Here is a 19,682-nt window from a genome sequence, read left to right as displayed (position 1 = left end):
CTGTTTGTCCTCACAGAATCATAGAATATCAGGGTTGGAAGGGACCTCAGGAGGTCATCTAGTCCAACCCCCTGCTCAAAGCAGGACCAATCCCCAATCAAATCATCCCAGCCAAGGCTTTGTCAAGCCTGACCTTAAAAACTTCCAAGGAAGGAGATTCTACCACCTCCCTAGGTAACGCATTCCAGTGTTTCACCACCCTCCTAGTGAAAAAGTTTTTCCTAATATCCAACCTAAACCTCCCCCACTGCAACTTGAGACCATTACTCCTTGTCCTGTCCTCTTCTACCACTGAGAATAGTCTAGAACCATCCTCTCTGGAACCACCTCTCAGGTAGTTGAAAGCAGCTATCAAATCCCCCCTCATTCTTCTCTTCTGCAGACTAAACAATCCCAGTTCCCTCAGCCTCTCCTCATAAGTCATGTGTTCCAGACCTCTAATCATTTTTGTTGCCCTTCGCTGGACTCTCTCCAATTTATCCACATCCTTCTTGTAGTGTGGGGCCCAAAACTGGACACAGTACTCCAGATGAGGCCTCACCAATGTCGAATAGAGGGGAATGATCACGTCCCTCGATCTGCTCGCTATGCCCCTACTTATACATCCCAAAATGCCATTGGCCTTCTTGGCAACAAGGGCACACTGCTGACTCATGTCCACTGTCACCCCTAGGTCCTTTTCCGCAGAACTGCTGCCTAGCCATTCGGTCCCTAGTCTGTAGCTGTGCACTGGGTTCTTCCGTCCTAAGTGCAGGACCCTGCACTTATCCTTATTGAACCTCATCAGGTTTCTTTTGGCCCAATCCTCCAATTTGTCTAGGTCCCTCTGTATCCTATCCCTGCCCTCCAGCGTATCTACCACTCCTCCCAGTTTAGTATCATCCGCAAATTTGCTGAGAGTGCAATCCACACCATCCTCCAGATCATTTATGAAGATATTGAACAAAACCGGCCTCAGGACCGACCCCTGGGGCACTCCACTTGACACCGGCTGCCAACTAGACATGGAGCCATTGATCACTACCCGTTGAGCCCGACAATCTAGCCAACTTTCTACCCACCTTATAGTGCATTCATCCAGCCCATACTTCTTTAACTTGATGACAAGAATACTGTGGGAGACCGTGTCAAAAGCTTTGCTAAAGTCAAGAAACAATACATCCACTGCTTTCCCTTCATCCACAGAATCAGTAATCTCATCATAGAAGGCAATTAGATTAGTCAGGCATGACCTTCCCTTGGTGAATCCATGCTGACTGTTCCTGATCACTTTCCTCTTGTGTAAGTGCTTCAGGATTGATTCCTTGAGGACCTGCTCCATGATTTTTCCGGGGACTGAGGTGAGGCTGACTGGCCTGTAGTTCCCTGTAGATCCTGGGTTTACCACAATATATACACAAATGTGTATTATTCATATAATGTTTTTATTTCAATGCTGCATCTTAAGTTCAATGCTGCATCTTAAGTTGACCTTAAGGAAAGCACAGAAAGACAATAAGCATAGCAAAGTGTATATGATTTATTATGTATCACAGAAATACAGGGCTGAAAGGGACCTTGAGATACTGAACAGATATGCAAGTGGGATTTTACTGTCCTTACCATAAAAGGTGGTTTTGTGGTAATACTGTACTTAAATATGCCCTGTAAGCAAACAAAGAGGTAGGAGTCTCTCCAGGATAGGTGAAGATGTAGCACAGAAGACCTACTTCTACACATTTTCAAGAGATCCATTGCAATTTTGACTGGACAAAATTTCAGTCTCTGACACTATAATTACTCTCCATCTAGAATTCCAAGAAGCATAAGACTCTCCAGTCTAAGAGGAGGGAAGAAAAGGGTAAGATCTCATACATAGTGAAGGCAAAATTTTAAGTCTCTTCCTTGATGTTCCTTCACTCAAAAAGCAGATCAGAAAGATGGCGGCTTACAGGAAGTGAACGTAAAGGCCAAATCTAGGATACTAGGTTAAGGCTCCATGAATTTTTAAATGTGGACAAGACCACATCCTAAGGATGCCTGAAAGTAATGCAGTATTTACCAGGTATTTCTGTGAGAAACAGACTTGTTTGAAAGGTATAGATCTAATCTAATGTAAGACATGCACCTTCACGATGTGTGTGGATGATAAGCTGACCTCTACATTGCTAAAAAGATATTAATAGCTTGTTCAATTTCTTCATGTCCTCTTCAGAGATAGTAATTAAGTGCTGAGAAACATTATGTGGGGCTCTCTCAGAATCCGTATGCAGTTCAAAGATCTTTTACTGATAGAAACCAGTCTCATTTCAAAGTTAACTTGATAAAGAGATTGTTTTATTTAGGAAGTTCAGAGACAACCTGAATAGAACAAAAGGATGTAAACTCTTCTTGTCCTAGAGCGATAGATCTCTTGAACACTACGTTCAAACCTCTTTCTAGGTAAGATCCCAAAGAATGCACCTTCCTAGTTCCTTTTGACAAGGCAGATATGGCTGTAGAAATCATGGCCTTGTGATGATTGATATTTATTGTAGTTATTTCAGGGTATTCTCTCTCTCTTTTTTTTTTTTAAACAGGAGTTTCTAAAGTAGTCTTGTGAGAAGTTGATTTGTCTCAAGTCTAGCTATCTTCAAGAGCACCATATTAATCTCAGGCCTATGGCTCTTTAAACATAGTAGTAAGTATTTTTTTCTAGTTATAGTGGTTTGGGGGTACAAGAATAGTTAATGCCTGGGAGTGAAGGCACAACTACTCCTCACTTCCGAGATGATGTGCTGTGAAAAGCAAACTTTTTTTTAAGTAGCCTGGGGTCTCAGTTTTAACATCTTGTCCTTTCCAATTCTTCCACAACAATTCTGGTAAGAACTCATATACCAGAAGCATTCAACACCCTGCTTCCATTTCAGGTTCTCCCTTTAGCTTTTGACCCACTGATCCAAATTCCAGCTTCCCCACTGTTCTTTCCTCCCACTTCCTCAGGGGAATCCTCCTAAATTTCACGACGAGACCTACTATTGGGGTTCTCCATTCATTTGCCTACTGAGCCTTATTCTTTAGATCCATCCACTGCATGATTCTTTTGAAGTGGCATTTCCCCTTAGTCTGTGGATGCGTATCAATGTTACCTTTAATGCTTAATTTAGTTTTAATGTTTTTAAATAGTTACAAAGGAAAAACTGTCTATTATTGTTTCAGTATATACTGTTTGGCATCAATACAATGTTCAAATTTGTTTTTAATAGGAAGTTTATGATTATGGTACTAAAAGGGTATGATGCTTTTCAATTAAACCAGTGTTAACACAAAGCAAAATCCTGAGGGCACAAATGGGAGCGCTAATCTGAACTCATAAGTATTCAAGCAGTACTGGCCAAAATCATGAACATTCTCATGAGATTAAAAACAAAACTAATGTTTCACTCACTAACTAGATTCTTCCTAGCTAAAGTTCTGAGACACTGTTCAGAGAGCCTCAATATACGCACTTATGAGCGTAAATAGAGATGCAGATGGGATATTTGAAGGTTCACTATTATCCTCCTACTGGAGAACATGTGCACAATTCCATGCACTCTCATAATAGATTTGTCTCCTTTCTTTTCCCAGTACATACGCACATGTGCACACCCACCCACACATATACTTACACATGAACTTTCTAAAATAACATTGTGTACATAGATCTATAAAGAAAAATATAGACACAGATTTTAGTCCCTTTCATCCAAGTGTCTTCCATTCTTTTATAGCCCCTTAGTGTGAATACTGATGGCAGGCCTCAGCAATATTATTTCTACACCCATAAGCTACAGAAAGCAATAGAATGCAAATTACAATGGGAAACGAGTGGGTTGGCTCATCTCTGTCCCCTGACTAATATACACTGAGAAGCAACTGCCCACGAGAAAGAGTCCCATCTTACCTCTACTTTCTGAGCCAGGTCTGCTCAGCCCAGCTGAGCATCAAATCTTGGCTCTCATACAACCGGATCATTAACAATACAGTCAAGTTTAAACTTAATTATAGATCATTTAAACCAAATAATCCAGATATATACAAAAGTGCTACAAAAAATAAGCAGCATGCAAAGGTTTTGTTAAAGAAGTCAAAATAATAATTGTTTTAACACTACAATTATGATCTGGACATACTGCTCTTTTACATGTTTTGATAAACTTAACAACAATACTATTAGTCAACATGCAGACACAGGATGTGTACTTAACAGCATGTTACCTCCATTTATATGACCATAAGTACACACACTTCAGTGAGTTCAACACAAATTGAAAGAACATATATCTACAGTGCACCAATGGAGTCAAATTCAGGAAACAGATTAATTTAACCTTACAATAAATAAGTACTGCTTTTAATGAGGGTTTTTTCCCCCAAAACAAAAGTTAGACAGTATTTTCATTCAGAGGAGAGTTCAGCTATGAAAGATAAGCAGGGATGCTCGTGCAAAGACAGTAGTAAGACCTGAAAAGGATTTTCTATAAAGGGGACAGTTGAAGTAGTCTGTCCCTATGTACATATATGAATTATCCCTAAAACAGCCACTGACACCAAACCTTTTTTAAATTAAAGAAAAAAGCTATTTGTATGCTAATACTGTTTTCTTAGAAAAGGAGTGGTTATGGATCAGACTCTGTACACTGTTGTGAATGATCTTAAGTCTTTTGAATAAATATTTGAGACTGAATTTTCCCCACCATAAACGCTATAAATGCACGCAAGTGCTGGGTTTAAGAATAAGAGTAATCTTCAATCAAGTCTTTTCGTAAACTGCTGTGCAAGAAGTCTTTGAAGTGTACAGAAGCAAAATAGCCACCATCAGCATGTCCACTTCAGTGCTAAAGACTTTCACATAGGTACTCAATAGGTAACATGCTTTTTAAAATTTAGTCTATGGATCACCAAGGCTCAAATTTCAGTGCATTACTGCAGGTCTGGCAACCCATTGCCACTCCTTTAGAATCCCAAATCATACACTGTACCAAGCAAAATATTATGATCAAAAACATAGTTGCAGAGCGCTCATAGGACAATGAACTACGGAGATCAGAAGGCAACACATAGAAGACACAGTAGAAGATGCAGTCAACAATTCAAGAGCTGTGGTCATGGAGGTTTCAATTAGGCACCCTGTTTCCAATCACAGAAAGACCAACCACCACACAGTTAGTGCAAGGATCACAAAAAGGGACACCATAAAGGGAATGTGTGGAGAAGGAAAAGTACTAGAGTATAGGTGGCACTTTTTGAGTGATTTCTGCTCCTCAGGAATTGGAATAGAAACCTTTGGAAGAATGTCTTCTTTTGCTTGCTGGGGCAATGCTGTCTCAGTAGGCATCTGTTTTTTTATTTTGTCTTCATCCTGTACTAACAGAGGACGTTCCTGTGTCTGCTTTCGTGGTAGAAGATCAAGAAAGACAGAGAGATGAACAAAAATGACAGATGGGAAGTGCTCAAAATGGTACTTAGGGATGTACAAAGTGTTAGGACAGGTCTTCCAGAGGCTCTGATCAATATTTTATTACTAAATTGGCAAACTGCTGTGAAGGACAAATTCTGTGGAGGCTCAAATCAGGATAGAAGCACTTCAGTAATATCCTCTAGCTTAGCTTCTGAATATGATCATCTCCATAAAATCCACTAATCTTAGGGCCATGTTCACGTGTGGTCACAATTTCCCTTTGAGAGAAGGATAATTTAAAATCTAGCACTTAAGTGTTCCACAATTGAAATGGTTGAGAAAAGTTAATTTTGTTGTATTACAAATAGAAATGGTAGTATAAAAAATGCAGTCTTTTATAACTTCCTGCACTATACTGGCCTTAAAAGTGACATTAGTTCATAAGGTTTGATATCTAGATTTTAATGCAGATGATAAAATCTTGTTTTGAAAGTTTTAAAAATTTTGCAAATGAAGTTAGTATCAAAATGTCCACTTTTTTCAAAATGATATTGTAGTTAATGAATGCAAAATATTCAATCCCTTAGAAATCAGGAGTATGGAATATGAATGTTTTTAGTAGTAACATTCCAAACTCCCTGGATTTTGTTTTACATTTTAGTGCATCTGAGTCTTCAGAATCTAAAGAATGTGAAATTATAATGAACACAGTATCATACAAATGCTTTAGCACTTGTGAAAAATGTTTGGGAAAATTTTATTGCAGTTTATTCAAGAAATGCTTTCAATCCTTTTAGTTGGCCAAGCATGGTCAACCCCAGTACATCTACGAAAGAAAAAATTTGGCCCTAAGCTCTCTCAGTTGATCCAACCTCCTTTGATCAGTCTTGTATTTTGGGACTGGTTCTTTGCACACCCTTAAGTGATGAGTATCAGGGAGAAAGTAGCTGGGGGACTGGGCAGCAAAAGAAATAAAATAAAATGCAAGAGTAACATGATTATTAAAACAAAAAACAAAACAGAAAAGAAAGGAAGGAAAGACAACATAAAAAGAACAGGGTACTGTTAAACTTTCATAATAGTTTTTCTTTCCGAATACACGGTTACATCTTCATGCAGCTTTTCAACCAGCCATGCGCCGAAATAAGCAAATTGAAAGCTGCAAAAGCTGCAGCAGTGCAAATCCTTTAAGGTGTTAGGTCAGGGGGTTGTGAGTTAATGTTGCCAAAAAAAAAAAAATGTTACTCAGCAGCTGCTGTTGAGTTTTTGCTTAGTGCCATTACAATAGCAAATTTCTGGTTCAGAAGCACATGTCATAACAGCAGCTTTACCTCTGGCCCACCAACCCTTCTTTCAGAGGATAGGACAGTGGCTTTCTTGACCTGGACATACACAAAGTATGTAAAGTTCAGTTGTCTGGTAATGTAAGATACAGGAATAGTAGAAAGATAACCCCATATAGAATGCCATGATTTTTGCAACAATAGTATAATGGTACATCAGCAAAAAGAATTATATTACATTCAAATTTATCTTCCTTATACATTTGATAATGACGTGAAGGCAAACTAAAATACTATCCATGTGCCTTCCTGCAGGTGTCTCATGTTATGATCATAAATCACCTTCACTGAAATGCCATTTTCAGAAGGATCATGTCACAGATGGTGGAACTTCCAGAGACAGGTATCAGTGAAGTGATGCACATAGGGCTGGCACCACCCTTAGTACAGTGTTAAAGAATTGCTAGCAAACCACTGTAGTTGCAGGTTGGTAAGCACACACTATTCCCGTCTTGTGAAATACTCTTATGGGTGGAGACCCCTGCACCATCTCTACTGGAAAGCATCCTGCAGAAAGGCTTCTTAAAATAAAGTTCAGTAATCAAACTGTAAAGTGGCTTCATGTGTTTAATAAATTAATTGGCAACTTCCTCCTCCTCCCCCGAGATTATTCCATGTTAAAATTTCCACACTTGCATGGTTTAAAAGTCAAGCAAAGAAAAACAGTCTCCACAGCAGTTGGAGGCGAGGTGAGAGGCGCGGAGAGGTGAAATCCTGGGCCTACTGAAACCAGTGAAAGCTTTGGCATTGATTTCAATGGAGCTAGGATTTCACTCCCTCCCTTTAAGACAAATAACTATCATTGTTCAAGAAATTGTAATTAGTTTGATCTAGGAGCTTTAATTATGAGTTAAGTAACAGCAGTAGTAATATGACAGGGCCCATCCCAGTAAGATACTGACTACCGGTACGGAAGAGACCAGACAGCAGACTGACTGATCTCTTGGCTTCTCCAGCTTACTTGTATTGAAAAGTAGTAACATTCTTATGTTATGCAACTAAACAAGAGGCCTATGAATGTGCATAACTGCTACAAATATGGATAACACTTCCCTAAAAAGCAATTATGTTTCTACCAAGCTCAACCCCTTGTATACCCCAGTGCCCGTGAGGAGACCCACTGATGTTAGTAAGACATCTCACTGGAATATGAGCGCACACGGGCAGATCCTGACGCAAGATCAGGGCCAAGTTACATAAAAAATTCTCTTAACAAGGTTCCTCTCCGGCTTATCAAGCCTTGTAATTTTTGGTTCTTAGAGGCATCATCCAAAATACATAATTTTTTTTCCTCCATGGCTTGTGATAATATCCTTGAAGCTAAAATTTAAAATTACAATCCACATCAATTTTGACATTTTCTATTTTGGAAGGTAAGATTTACCCCCACCTGTATTTTGAATAAATCAGATCCCAACATAACTATTTAAGTCTGTGCTCTTGTAATGCTGAAACTGATAGCAAGAAAACAAATTTCTAGTTGCAGCAATGTTGCTACAAAGCCAGACAGGAAGTTCCAATATTGTTTTATACTGTATCACAAAAGAATTGTGATTTAAGCTTAAAAAAAGAAAAGAATACCCTTAGCAACAATGCTGTTCTTAAAACCCACCAAAAAAGACATCTGAAATGTCCCCAACCAGAAATATAAGATGAGCCAAGTTTAGTCCTCAACTATTTAAAGATGTTCATTTAACGTCAGTATTTAGTTACTACAATATAAAATCAGTCAATACCACATTTCATAAGTACTCACTCCTTCCACTCCGGTGGGGACCTGCCCATTGACGTTAAATGTTCTGAAGGGGGAGTGAGTAGACAGGCGCTTATCCCATTCACTAGGCCGGGACTCGGGGACGGACTCCATAAAGTTCTTCTTCAGCTCACTGATGTTAGCATGATGTTTCTTTATTTCTTCTTGAGTTTTATCTAGTTCCTATGATTTTAAAAAAAAATCAAATGAAGATGCACATAAAGAGAGGCCATCTAAAATTGCCTGTGCTGCCAGATAGCAAGCTGCACTCAAAGTTGTTCCCAATTTCCATTAGCTGCACTCACTCTGTAAACATACAAGGGAATATTCTCCTCCCCTTTATTCTATCCTCAGATTGAGGTACACATTTTAATTATGTGGAAGATGTCTGCCCCTCTAGCAGTGAGACCTGACAGTCATCTTTTACTTCAGCAAAAGAGATTATAGTCTAAACACCTGAATTTTCACCTAAAGAGGATTTAAAATATCAAGATACAGAACTAAAAGAACCCTGACCATTTGATTTCATACTCTTCACTGCATGTTTTCCTTCTTTTGTTGTTCTTCCATTAACCCTGAATATCTAAGGGAAGCTCACGTATGCTGTTAATATTTTTAAGAGTTTGTTTCTAGTTTCCACTTCTTCCCCTCCCAGATGAAGTTATCTTTAAAAAAGCAACCTCATAACCTTCTTTGCCCACACCTCATTCCTTCCAGGAACTATACAGGTGGTTTCACACTAGTTAACAAAATGTGAGATGAGAAAATGACTCCTAAAACTAACTGAGCATCTACTTTATGTCAGAGTAACCAGTGCACCCAAGCTAAAATGATAAGGGTATGGAAAAATGCTAACTCTTTATTCTGTGATGCCAGGTTACAGCATAAATGCACAGACTTCAACACAAGTCCATTATTCATCTAACTCATTCAAAAACAGCCTCGCCTTGCAAGTAAAAACAGAGTTTGTTTAAAACAAAGCCTTTTGAATAAAACAGGCTTAAGCTAAACAAAGACATTTCAAGACAGTGCAAAAACCAAGCAAAACAGAGTCATTGGCAAATCTGATTTTGCAAATTCTATTCTCTTTACATTCAATTGTTTTTCAACCTATTAAGTCACTTTCTTATGCAAGACTAGATTGCTTGCATTTGCTTTAAATTAATACCTGTCACAAGAGGCTACTCTGTTGTCTGGTCACCCAGTTCCGTGACCCTGCATGCTTACCAAAGACAGACTGCCTTCAGCTAGCAGGGATAAAAGTGTGCTTAATTAATATAGCTTTCTCTTTTGGCGTATCCATGGGGAACCAATAGTTTTATCTTTTGTCCCACATGAAAACATGAGATCAGTGCCTGCTAGTTAGAAAAAGCATGAATAAGACTGTTGAAGACTCCATGGTAAGCTCAGAAGCTGGAATCAGCAACACATGCAGAGGAGCCCTGCCACGGATTCTGGATTGAAAGAACACAAAGATCACTCCTCTTGTTTAGCCTGCACCGGTAAGAAGCACTTTGTTCACATTTGGACTTCCCCTCCCAGAATAGTATTAACGTGGAAACTAAAGTTAGCAAGATGTATCCCACAGAAGTTTGAATTGCTCTTGTACGCCTCTTTTAATGAGCAAAGCACTCTAATAATTACACATTTTTCCTATTCCCCTTTTTTATAAATTTATGAAGCACAGAAGTTCAAGATCTGAAGCAGTAACAGTTTTCAATAAAAACAGTTCAAGAACATTTTCCTGCACTCAGCCAGTCTGCTGGATTTAATCTGATCTGCCAAATACACAGAATAAAAAGGAAGAAACAATAGGCATCACAACCTTTTTAGTCGCCCATTTCTAGCTGAGGGTCTGTGAACACCTGTAACAAAAGTGTTTCCGGTGGCAGGGGAAGACAGTAAAAGGTGGAGGAGGCTGGGGCAAAATGAAGCACACTGGAGCACACAATACATGTGCCAGAGCCAAGTTCCACACTAGCAGGAAAAAGCCATTTAAGAAATATAAATTTTCATTGAGAATAAATAAACAATTAGCTTATGCATGGCCTAAACAAATGGTAGGTGAAATCCTCATTGCACTCTGACTGTAGATGACTCCTGTTGACCATTTTACTGATGTCCAAAAGCTTAAAACTGTAGCAGTCAGAAACCAAAAGCCACAAAGCTTTAAATTAAGATTAAAAAAAGGCAATTAGTACATTTCATTTTCAAAAACAACTGCTGAGAAAACCCCTATCAGCTGCTGAAGCTGTAATTGTTAATAGAAACACAACACACAGAAAGAGTCAGTACCAGAAGCCACAAAGTGTCTTCCGTAACAATGTATAAATATATGATTGGAACGTTCCAGTCTTCGAGATCTTGTTTGCATGGGAGCCCTCTAAATTTTAAGTTTCAGTGCATAAAGCAGACTATCCAAGATCTACACCTGTGCATGAAATGACAGAATACACCCTAGCACTTTCAGAATACATGGCAACTGTCAGCTGAGCAGTAGCATACTGAAGTGCATTCAAGGACACACTTTGCTAGGGATAGTAATTACATCAGACACCAGGGGACTTGCTACTGGGTTGTTCCAATGGAGGAGAACTCTATGTTTCCTAGAATACATTAGAGCAGGAAAGTGGTTAGAGAAAAATTACAGCAACAATGATGGTAAATTCTATTGGCAGTTCTCTGGAAAGTAAAAAAGGCCTCATCTAACATTACTGTGAGCAAGCAATAGTGTCATGAGACCTCCTGAAGAATGCTGAACAAGACTGCTGTGTAGTTTATACAGCTCGCGGCTTTACTGTCAGTCTCGTTTTTATGTTCTCAATTGTGATTCATCCTTGATTCCACTCTCCTTGGCCCAGTCAAGGAGAGAGAGAGAGAGAGAGTCTCTCTCTCTCTCTCTCTATACTTGCATCCTGTGTGATTCATGTTATTCTGAGTACCAGTGCAGAGATTTCCTATTTGTGGACTGAAGGAAAAAAAACATGCTATAAAGTCACTAGGATGCTAGAAACAGATTTATCACAGGACTATCCCAATCATATATTTTTCTGGTAAGCATGAAAGAATGAAAACCAAAAAAGGTAGGAGAAATGACAGCACGTCGTCATGTTTATTGCTGACATGCAAAAGCGTATTTTTTAAAAGTCTTCATGCAACAGCATGCAAAAACAAATTCAGCAGCAGAGGAGGAAGAAAAAGAGTTCAGCAAAGAATGCAGAAGGTCCAGGCAAACGCAACTGAAATAAGCGTCAAGTTCATACAAACCTCCAACATTAAATTGCTATGCCTGATATAAATGTTTTCACCATCTAGTTTCTTTGATCTTTTCTGTGAAAATGAAAGAAAGGGGGAACAAAAAAAAGAAAAGCACAAAAAATTAAAGTGTTGTTCTTGCGGGAATTGCAAATTGGCAAATAAAAAAATGTTAAATAAATGTTTGGAGCGCAGCATTGTGCCAATATGGGATGGGCCATAAAACCACAAGAACATGTGTAGGAACAGTCACCACCAAGAAATGGAGGACTTGCTCATGAACAATGGAATAATGTAATGAGTTTAATTTAAAGAGACAGTTCCCAGAGTTTCATTGGCTTATTTGCATTGCTACAACAAAGGCATCCTGTTCTCAGCAAATAAGTGTTCAACATTTTCTATGGAGGACTTGCAAAGATTAAGACATTTTCAACTTCCTGATAATGAAGTGTGTATGGTGCTGCATTAAATGGTATTGTACGTGTAGTTTTTCCAATGCTTCCAAGCCTTTAAAAAGCATTTTAATAAAATGTGTACTACAATCAATCTACTTGAAATACCTTCAGTGTTTTACATATTTTCCCTGTCAAGTACCCCATAAAACTATAAATGCTTAAGTTTTTGCATCTCCTGGAACGTTCAATGTATAATTTTCTTGTGCTTGTTACTAGCTTTATTTCTGTACAGAACTGTGAAACACAATTCATATTTGAAACAGAGTATGTTTCTCACTAAGAAGTTCTTTAGCAGAAATTTATTTAACAATCTCAGATTGACAAAAAGCTGAACTGTTTTGAAAACGAACATATACTTGCAGATTAAAAAATCAAAGCACATGAAGAAATTGGAGCACTGTCTTTTTAAATATGTTAAGTATGCATGAGTGATATGGGAATTTTGCTCGGTGAAGGTGTAAAGCGGCTAACCTTCCTCATTCTTGTCGGACCTTCCTCTTTTTCTGCAGGCTGCTGTTTTGCAGTGATAAAAAACAAAAAATGTTGGTTTATTTAGTTATGTTGAACCTTCATTTTACAATCTTTTTAAAAAAATGTGAAAAACCTAACTGATAATTATCAGCACAAACCTGGGGCTGGTCACCATTTGTGGTAGGCAATGTGACCTCCATGTGTGTTTTCCCCACCTACATTTAAGAAATAAAGTGGTAAAAACATTTCTTGTTAGTAGATTTTTGGAAACCACTTAGTTTCAAAACACAGCTGAAATATGAGGTTGGTTTTGAAGCATGGCAGCGTGCGGGAGGAGTCCGCATGCGGGAGTCCACGTGCGGGAGTCAGCGTGCAGTCTTTTGAAGAGGGTTAACAAAACTAACAGTGGCAATTTGTCAGTTCAACATCACATTTCTAAACCTGAAAGTAAAACTGACATCAGTGTTTTAAAAGACCCCAAAGAGCATTTATTTAATAGTTCTACCAAAGATAGGCTTTTTTGTTTTAAGGATATTTGTAAGCCAATGTTTCCGAAGCTTATCTACAATTTGATACCCCAATGAGATCACTGTCAAAAGTGACATGTTCAAATTAATAGACATACAACTTTTCAAAGACAAAAAATAAAGATGTTCTTTCATGGTGATCATCTAGTCCGACCCCCTGCAGAACACAGGCCATACACTTGTCTATAAGTATGTATTTACATTTGTCAGCCAATTGACCTACCAGTAGCACTGGATCGGAGTCTTCCATTCCCCTTAACTGCAGAGCTAATAACCAATATTTTCAAAGCTTCTCAAAGTTAAAAGGAATTCAATTCATCCAATTCACCTAGCAATCCAGGCTGTAACAGAGGTGGCGTGCTTACATTTGATAGGCAGGATAAAGACCAAGAATCGTTCAAATAAAACTGCACCTCCTGCTAGCCTATCACTGAAGTAACTTTGGAAAGATTACCTTGACGGGCCTGTGGAAATAGCAATACCACCACCACAATGCAGGAAGAATGTTGAAATGGGATAAAGTACAAATACAGGAAACATTACAAAGATTGGTTGCCACAAGGCAAAAATAGTTATATATGCAAGGATAAAGAAACAGGTGATTAACCCAAGACTAGATTAGATTATGGAGCAGTTTAGCAGCTTCTAGGGTCTACAGGATTTTACAAGAATTCTTTCTACACCAAGTGCCAAAGTAAATCTAATATTGTAAATACTTGAAAAATCTGTCGGATAAATGAGGGACTGGGTGAATGGAATTATTTTAAATTTAACCGTTGAGTGGCATTAAGATGTTTTACGTTTCAATTATCTGCAAGACTCCATTAGTCTTCGGCACTCATCCTCAATGACTCAGTGCTCCTGTCCTGTGCCTTTATGACTAAAGGCAGCTCAGAGGTCTTAGCTATTGGCAACAGCCACTGACAATTTTAACCAGTGGTGTCACCAAAAGTTGTGTTCCGTTAATCATATAGAAGGTCCTGTTGACTAACTGATTTGTTCGTCTCTTATGTGTGTTTTCATATACAGAGATATATGGCAAGACGACAATGCAAGGAAGAGAGGCACTTAGATATCAAAAGGAATACACTTAGTACTGTACGTTAAGAAGCTACAAAGAGGATAACACATAATGAAAATGTGACATTGTGATTATGTTAAGGCAATTGTGGTTTTGAAGGGCCAAATTCGCCAGTTTTAAGTGGGTGCAACTTCATTCGAGTCAGAGAAGGACCAGATGTAACCAGGTTCAAATTTGGCCCTGTTAACAGCTTGCCACCAGTTTTCTCCAACCAACAGGAATTCTTACTATCTCTACAGGGATTCCTTGAAGACTGAAAATAAAGATTTCTTGGCTTGTTTGGGGGGTTGGTGAGGATATTGCACTGTCTCCTCCCTCATGCCTCAAGTGCTTATTTTATACCTATAGATCTTCCATGGACTATAACTACATCTACCATACAAGACTTGTTCTCTATACAACAAAATGGGGAAAACAGAATGTACAATATTCAGAGTGACAGGAAGCAACCTCTATCTACGCTCTTTGCCTCTACATTTTCTGCTATCTTCTCTCAAAATAAACTTTAAAATATTAGTGTTGAAACAAGATGAATACCTCTTCATATACTATTCTGCCTTATATTTTTATCTACCTATATTTTACACAGAATACTCTCAGAAGAACCAGATATTTGAACTTTCCAATTTTTAAGTAGTCCCACTTAATATTAAATCCAACACAGTCTAAACGTGTTTCAATATTCATAAATCAGCATTTTAGTCCAGCTGCCAGCCTGTCAGGTCCATTAACAGCTCTCCAGGAAAAACAAATCAATTAAAACAACACTTTACACTATAAAAGAAAAGGAGTACTTGTGGCACCTTAGAGACTAACCAATTTATTTGAGCATAAGGTTTCGTGAGCTACAGCTCACTTCATCGGACTTTTCTTTTTGCGAATACAGACTAACACGGCTGTTACTCTGAAACCTAACTTAACACTATAAATGCTGGAAAACTCTGGTACCGATTCTTCTCTCACATTGTGTATATCAGGCCATTCCACTGAAGTAAAACGCGCTACTAGTTAACAAGAACAAATTCAGTTGTATATGGGGCTAATTCTCAGTGGTACATACTATTTTAAGGTGATCAACAGGTAACAGCTAATTTGTTTAGGACCATCCCTGAAAAAAAGTATACTGCCCTAGGTACAATTAAGACATGAAAACTATAACATGTAGTGTAACATTTTTTAATGGTATCTTGAAGTTCAGGAAAGGTATTCTCCTGGAATCACAACCAACTAGCTAGAGGGGATCCCATTCCAAGTCCACTGACTACACAGGGATAAGATACCTCTCTACCCCTTCCCATCTAATGCAACATTGCCATTTGAGGCTATTTTAGAGCTAGCATTCCATATAAAGCAAAAATCACTTGCAGTCCTCACAAAATAAACACTTTATGGTAATTCTGAGGCTAGCGTACCTTGGCCACTTCAGATGGCTCCATCTTGGCCTTCTCAGGTGGCATTTCTTCCCACTTTCCCTCAGTTTCCACAGCTTCCTTCTCCACTTTAGAAACTACTACTATTTCCTTGGTATCTGATGCAGCTGATGGGGTAGGTTCAGCAACATGTCTCTGAGCAATGGCTGGTGCAGAGGTGGGCCGTGGGCTTCGGTCAGGTGTAACCACCGCTACTGCTGAACAGGGAAAAAGAGTCAAGGCATGGTTCAGAATGCATAATGTTTCTAGATCACTAGGAAAATCTTCCCAGACTAGAGCACTGTAGTTAAAAAAAAGGGAGTAAAGCAGCTTGTGCATTTAGTACAGAAAGGTTGAGGTTATTTTCCTTATAGTTTTAATAATAGGTATTGTACAGAAAGTAAAAAAGCAAGCTTGCACTCTGCAAAGAAGCCACACCAAAAATGCTCATTTACTTGTGACCCCGCAAGGAGTTTCTGGATCTTTCAACCACCACTGATATAAGTTTATCACCATGAAACCTTTAAAGTACAAACGTTTATAACTGTGATCACTTGTATTAACCGCACCGTGAAATCCCCAAACAGAAACTTTACAAGTTTTTGAATCAGACATTGAGATTCTCTACCTCCTCACTATCTCTGGATCAGATTTATGCATTTTCTTTTGGCCAGTTAAAAATCACTAGGTATTTCGTTATAAAGCTTTACAGACAAGCAGCAGTCTCCAGTTGGCTTTCAAAGCAGACTTCTACTTTTTATGTCAGATGATTTCCCCTGCCATAAGAGGAGTCACTGTTGAGGAACGATACCCATCATTTCCCAGTTGGTGAAAGGTGCAGCACTGAACATATATGCTTCAAACTTGTGTTTGTTAGCAGAAGGATGACAAGCCTCACATATAAGCATCAGGTACATGCAAAACTCACCAGCCCTCTTCCTTCCCCAATTCTAGGTCTGAGCTATCTAGTTTCTAAAAATCCTTACACATTTAGGAATAGGTGGTCAAACTGATCCTTTATGTCAAAGCAAACCCCAAACAATTCACTAAGCAATTTCTATACCCACAATAACGTATTAATTTTTACGGTTATCCAATTAAACTTCTTCCCATTATCTGAAATAATAAATTCAGTTTGACAGAAGCTCATATTCATGAAGTCAACTACTGGTTCAAATCAGTGGCGCTGGAACATTTTTAACAGTGGGGGTGCTGAAAGCCAGCCCTCTTACCTCTCTCTGTGCCCCTCCCCCTCCTCCCCGGAACTGGGGCCAGGAGCAGGGCCATGACTCCTGGAGAAGGGGACCCAGACAGGGGTAAGGGGGCTGAGGCTGGGGCTGGCAGCTGGGATCCCGGAAGCAGGGCCAGCAGCCGGGACCCCGGGCTGGGAGCCCATGCGTGGGGCCATGAGCCGAGCCCCACCTAAAACCTGGGGGTGCTGCAGCACCCTCCCACCCCTGCACCCCTAGTTCCCAAGCCTATGTCTCAAATAGGGCAATGCACACTTGGTACTTTGTCCAAGCTAATACTAATTTACTACAGTTCACCCAGCTAGACCCAAGACATCAGAAATTTTCAGATTTAAGGATCATAGTCTGTATGTTTAGATATCCGCTAATCCCTGTTTTGCCTCTCATTCAAAAAATTATACGCTTTTTGTCTTTGTCTATCAAATAAAAAATGAAGAAATAATGTATGTATTTGACCAATACAAATAGCAGACCAACAGAAAAATGCAAGAAAACTGCCAACACAATTTTTACTGGCAATCAAGTGCACAAACTTGTTGATACTAAAGTTTACTTAATTTTCACACTGTTACATATTAATCCAAGGTATGACATTTCTCTAAAAACATTACTCCTACACATCAGTAAGTGCCTAGTATTGACCTGGCATCCTTTTGACACAATCTCATCTAGCACCACTGCCTTGAGACTGCTTGTACTGTAGAAATGACAAACACTGGAGAAGTTGTATGTGGTAGTTGTGAGATAGCAAACAGCGTCAGACTTAGTAGAAGGAAATGTAAACCACACGGGTGTGAGAAGCCATCACAACTGTACCTGGCTCCTTTTGCACTGGTTCCAGAAAATTGGGCTCTAGTTCTAGATCTTTCATCGTCATCACTTTCTCTTCCTCCTCATCTTCGTCTATTGGGCTTATCTCAATATTTTCATGGACATGTATGACTAAAAAAATTATGCATTCATTAAAATGCCACCAAAGGACTTCATGGAAAAGGAGAAGTTACCAAGAGCAAACTTGCAAGAACCACCTCTCTTCAGGAACCTTGTCTGAATATAAGCACACACAATTATGCTACTAATTTTATGATGCTTTGGGATAAGAGGATGGGGGAGAGAGAGAACAAAATTCATAGTTTCCTTTGGCAGCTTATAATTTCTTATCTGATGTATAAAATACTAATTGCTTTGATTACTAGGTTATACTTAAAATGTATTTCTGTACCCAGCATAGTATTGGCTATAGAGGCACAGCTTGTTATGAATAATAACGAAGAACCACATAAAATGAGAGTGGTCAGGCTGAGAAAGGAAACAATTAACTGCCAGGTGTGCACTGATTCAGTGCCTGGGAGGCAATACATTCACAAAGGTCCATCTCAACAGAGCTGGGTGGAGAAATCGTTACAATTGGGCAATGACAATGTACATGGTTTGGAGGTGGAGTAAGCCACTACTCTGACCCACAGAGCTGTATGTGATAGGACCAAAGAGTGGAGGGAACGGGTACCTTGCAAACAAAGACTGGGTGATGGGAGAACAAAGCGATGATTTCCCTACAAAGGGAAGGAGCAGCTCTGCTGACACACAGAATTGTGGACCATGTGATCCGGACACAGCTGGCAGGCTGAAAGTGCAAGGCTCTGAGAAACTGGTTTTGCCTGCCACACGGCAGGAAGTAATATTTGGATATTCTGTAATTTAAGCACAGAGCTAGTTTACTAGTTTATCAACCTTTTCCAAAGTATCCAAGTAGGTGATACTTCCAGTTATTTTACATTTTATTTTATTACATTATGTTAGACTCCAACTTCTGTAATCTGCCTTTATTTAAGACAAATAAAGGTTTATTTGAAGCAATGGAGTGGCTTGGAAAGAGCAACTGACTCCAGGGGAGGCTGAATCAGTAGTGAATAGTAGTCAAGTGCAATGCGATGAAAAAAGGAGGTTGTAATCTAACTCCTCAAACTGTGCAGCACGACAGCTGCCACAGGTCAGGGAGAGCACAACTTGAACAATTCTAGGCTTTGTATACTGCTAGTAGGATTCATGACACATATGCCTATGAAATTGACAATACTGTGGCACTTCCAGCAAGGTATACCACCTTTGGAGGTTACCACCTGTATGTATCAGTGCATGTATCAATGGAACTGCTGAACCACTGCTGTAAAATATTTCTTTTAGATGTCTCCCCACCCCACTAAAGTGGTCTTGTTCATAACTACCTTTGATGTTGTAGCATTATGATCAAAGGTACTTGCCACATTTACTCTGGTTTTAATTGAGTTAGTACCACAGCAAAAATTCTAGCCATATTCTATAGTATTTCAGCACCTTCAACACTGGCAATCCATAACGCTGCTCATTTATAACAAATAAGCTGTGTAAAAGCAGATGTAAGTACTGTAGGAGGTGATGTTAGCACGACTGATATGAGAAGTCATCACAGCTGTACCTGGCTGTTTTTGGAATGGTTCCATTAATTTTGATTCTGGAACAGTAACCTTAAACACCTCCACTTTCTCCTCTTCTTCTTCTTCTGCTATTGGTTTCATCTCAATATTTTCAAAAGTATTTTTGGCTAGAAGAAGTTACGAATGCATTAATATACCAAATGGAAGACTGCAGGGAAGTAACAGTCACTAATGATGAGGTTAAGGTCAGCGGGGACTCATCTCTTAAGGACAGCATACGTCTACATTTGAAAAAACAGCCAACACACTAAAATTGCCTGTTT

The 19,682-nt window shown here is 39.1% G+C and overlaps 1 protein-coding gene across 50 annotated transcripts in view; it reads right to left on the bottom strand.

The window, feature by feature from the left end:
- EPB41 (erythrocyte membrane protein band 4.1) overlaps positions 1 to 19,682 on the bottom strand; it is a 198,699-nt gene that overhangs the window by 44,194 nt on the left and 134,823 nt on the right. For 6 of the 50 annotated variants that reach the window (XR_005222823.2, XM_037881871.2, XM_037881874.2 and 3 more), the window contains exons 12-19: positions 19,401 to 19,526; positions 17,762 to 17,887; positions 15,699 to 15,913; positions 12,837 to 12,893; positions 12,679 to 12,720; positions 11,765 to 11,827; positions 8,501 to 8,680; positions 6,733 to 6,783 (exon numbers count right to left, since the gene is read on the bottom strand). Coding sequence is in view for 49 of the 50 variants with exons in the window: in XM_037881871.2 (XP_037737799.1) it covers positions 6,733 to 6,783; positions 8,501 to 8,680; positions 11,765 to 11,827; positions 12,679 to 12,720; positions 12,837 to 12,893; positions 15,699 to 15,913; positions 17,762 to 17,887; positions 19,401 to 19,526 (860 nt within the window). In the remaining variant the exon portion in view is untranslated. The remainder of the gene's footprint in view (positions 1 to 6,732; positions 6,784 to 8,500; positions 8,681 to 11,764; positions 11,828 to 12,678; positions 12,721 to 12,836; positions 12,894 to 15,698; positions 15,914 to 17,761; positions 17,888 to 19,400; positions 19,527 to 19,682) is intronic. The other 44 variants (XM_043532076.1, XM_043532093.1, XM_043532089.1 and 41 more) reach the window with 24 other exon arrangements.

This window comes from Chelonia mydas, chromosome 19 (assembly GCF_015237465.2).
Source record: "Chelonia mydas isolate rCheMyd1 chromosome 19, rCheMyd1.pri.v2, whole genome shotgun sequence".
Classification (NCBI taxonomy): Eukaryota; Metazoa; Chordata; order Testudines; family Cheloniidae; genus Chelonia; species Chelonia mydas.
The sequence above is the reverse complement of the archived record's forward strand: the minus strand, read 5'-3'. Positions and strand labels throughout refer to the sequence as shown.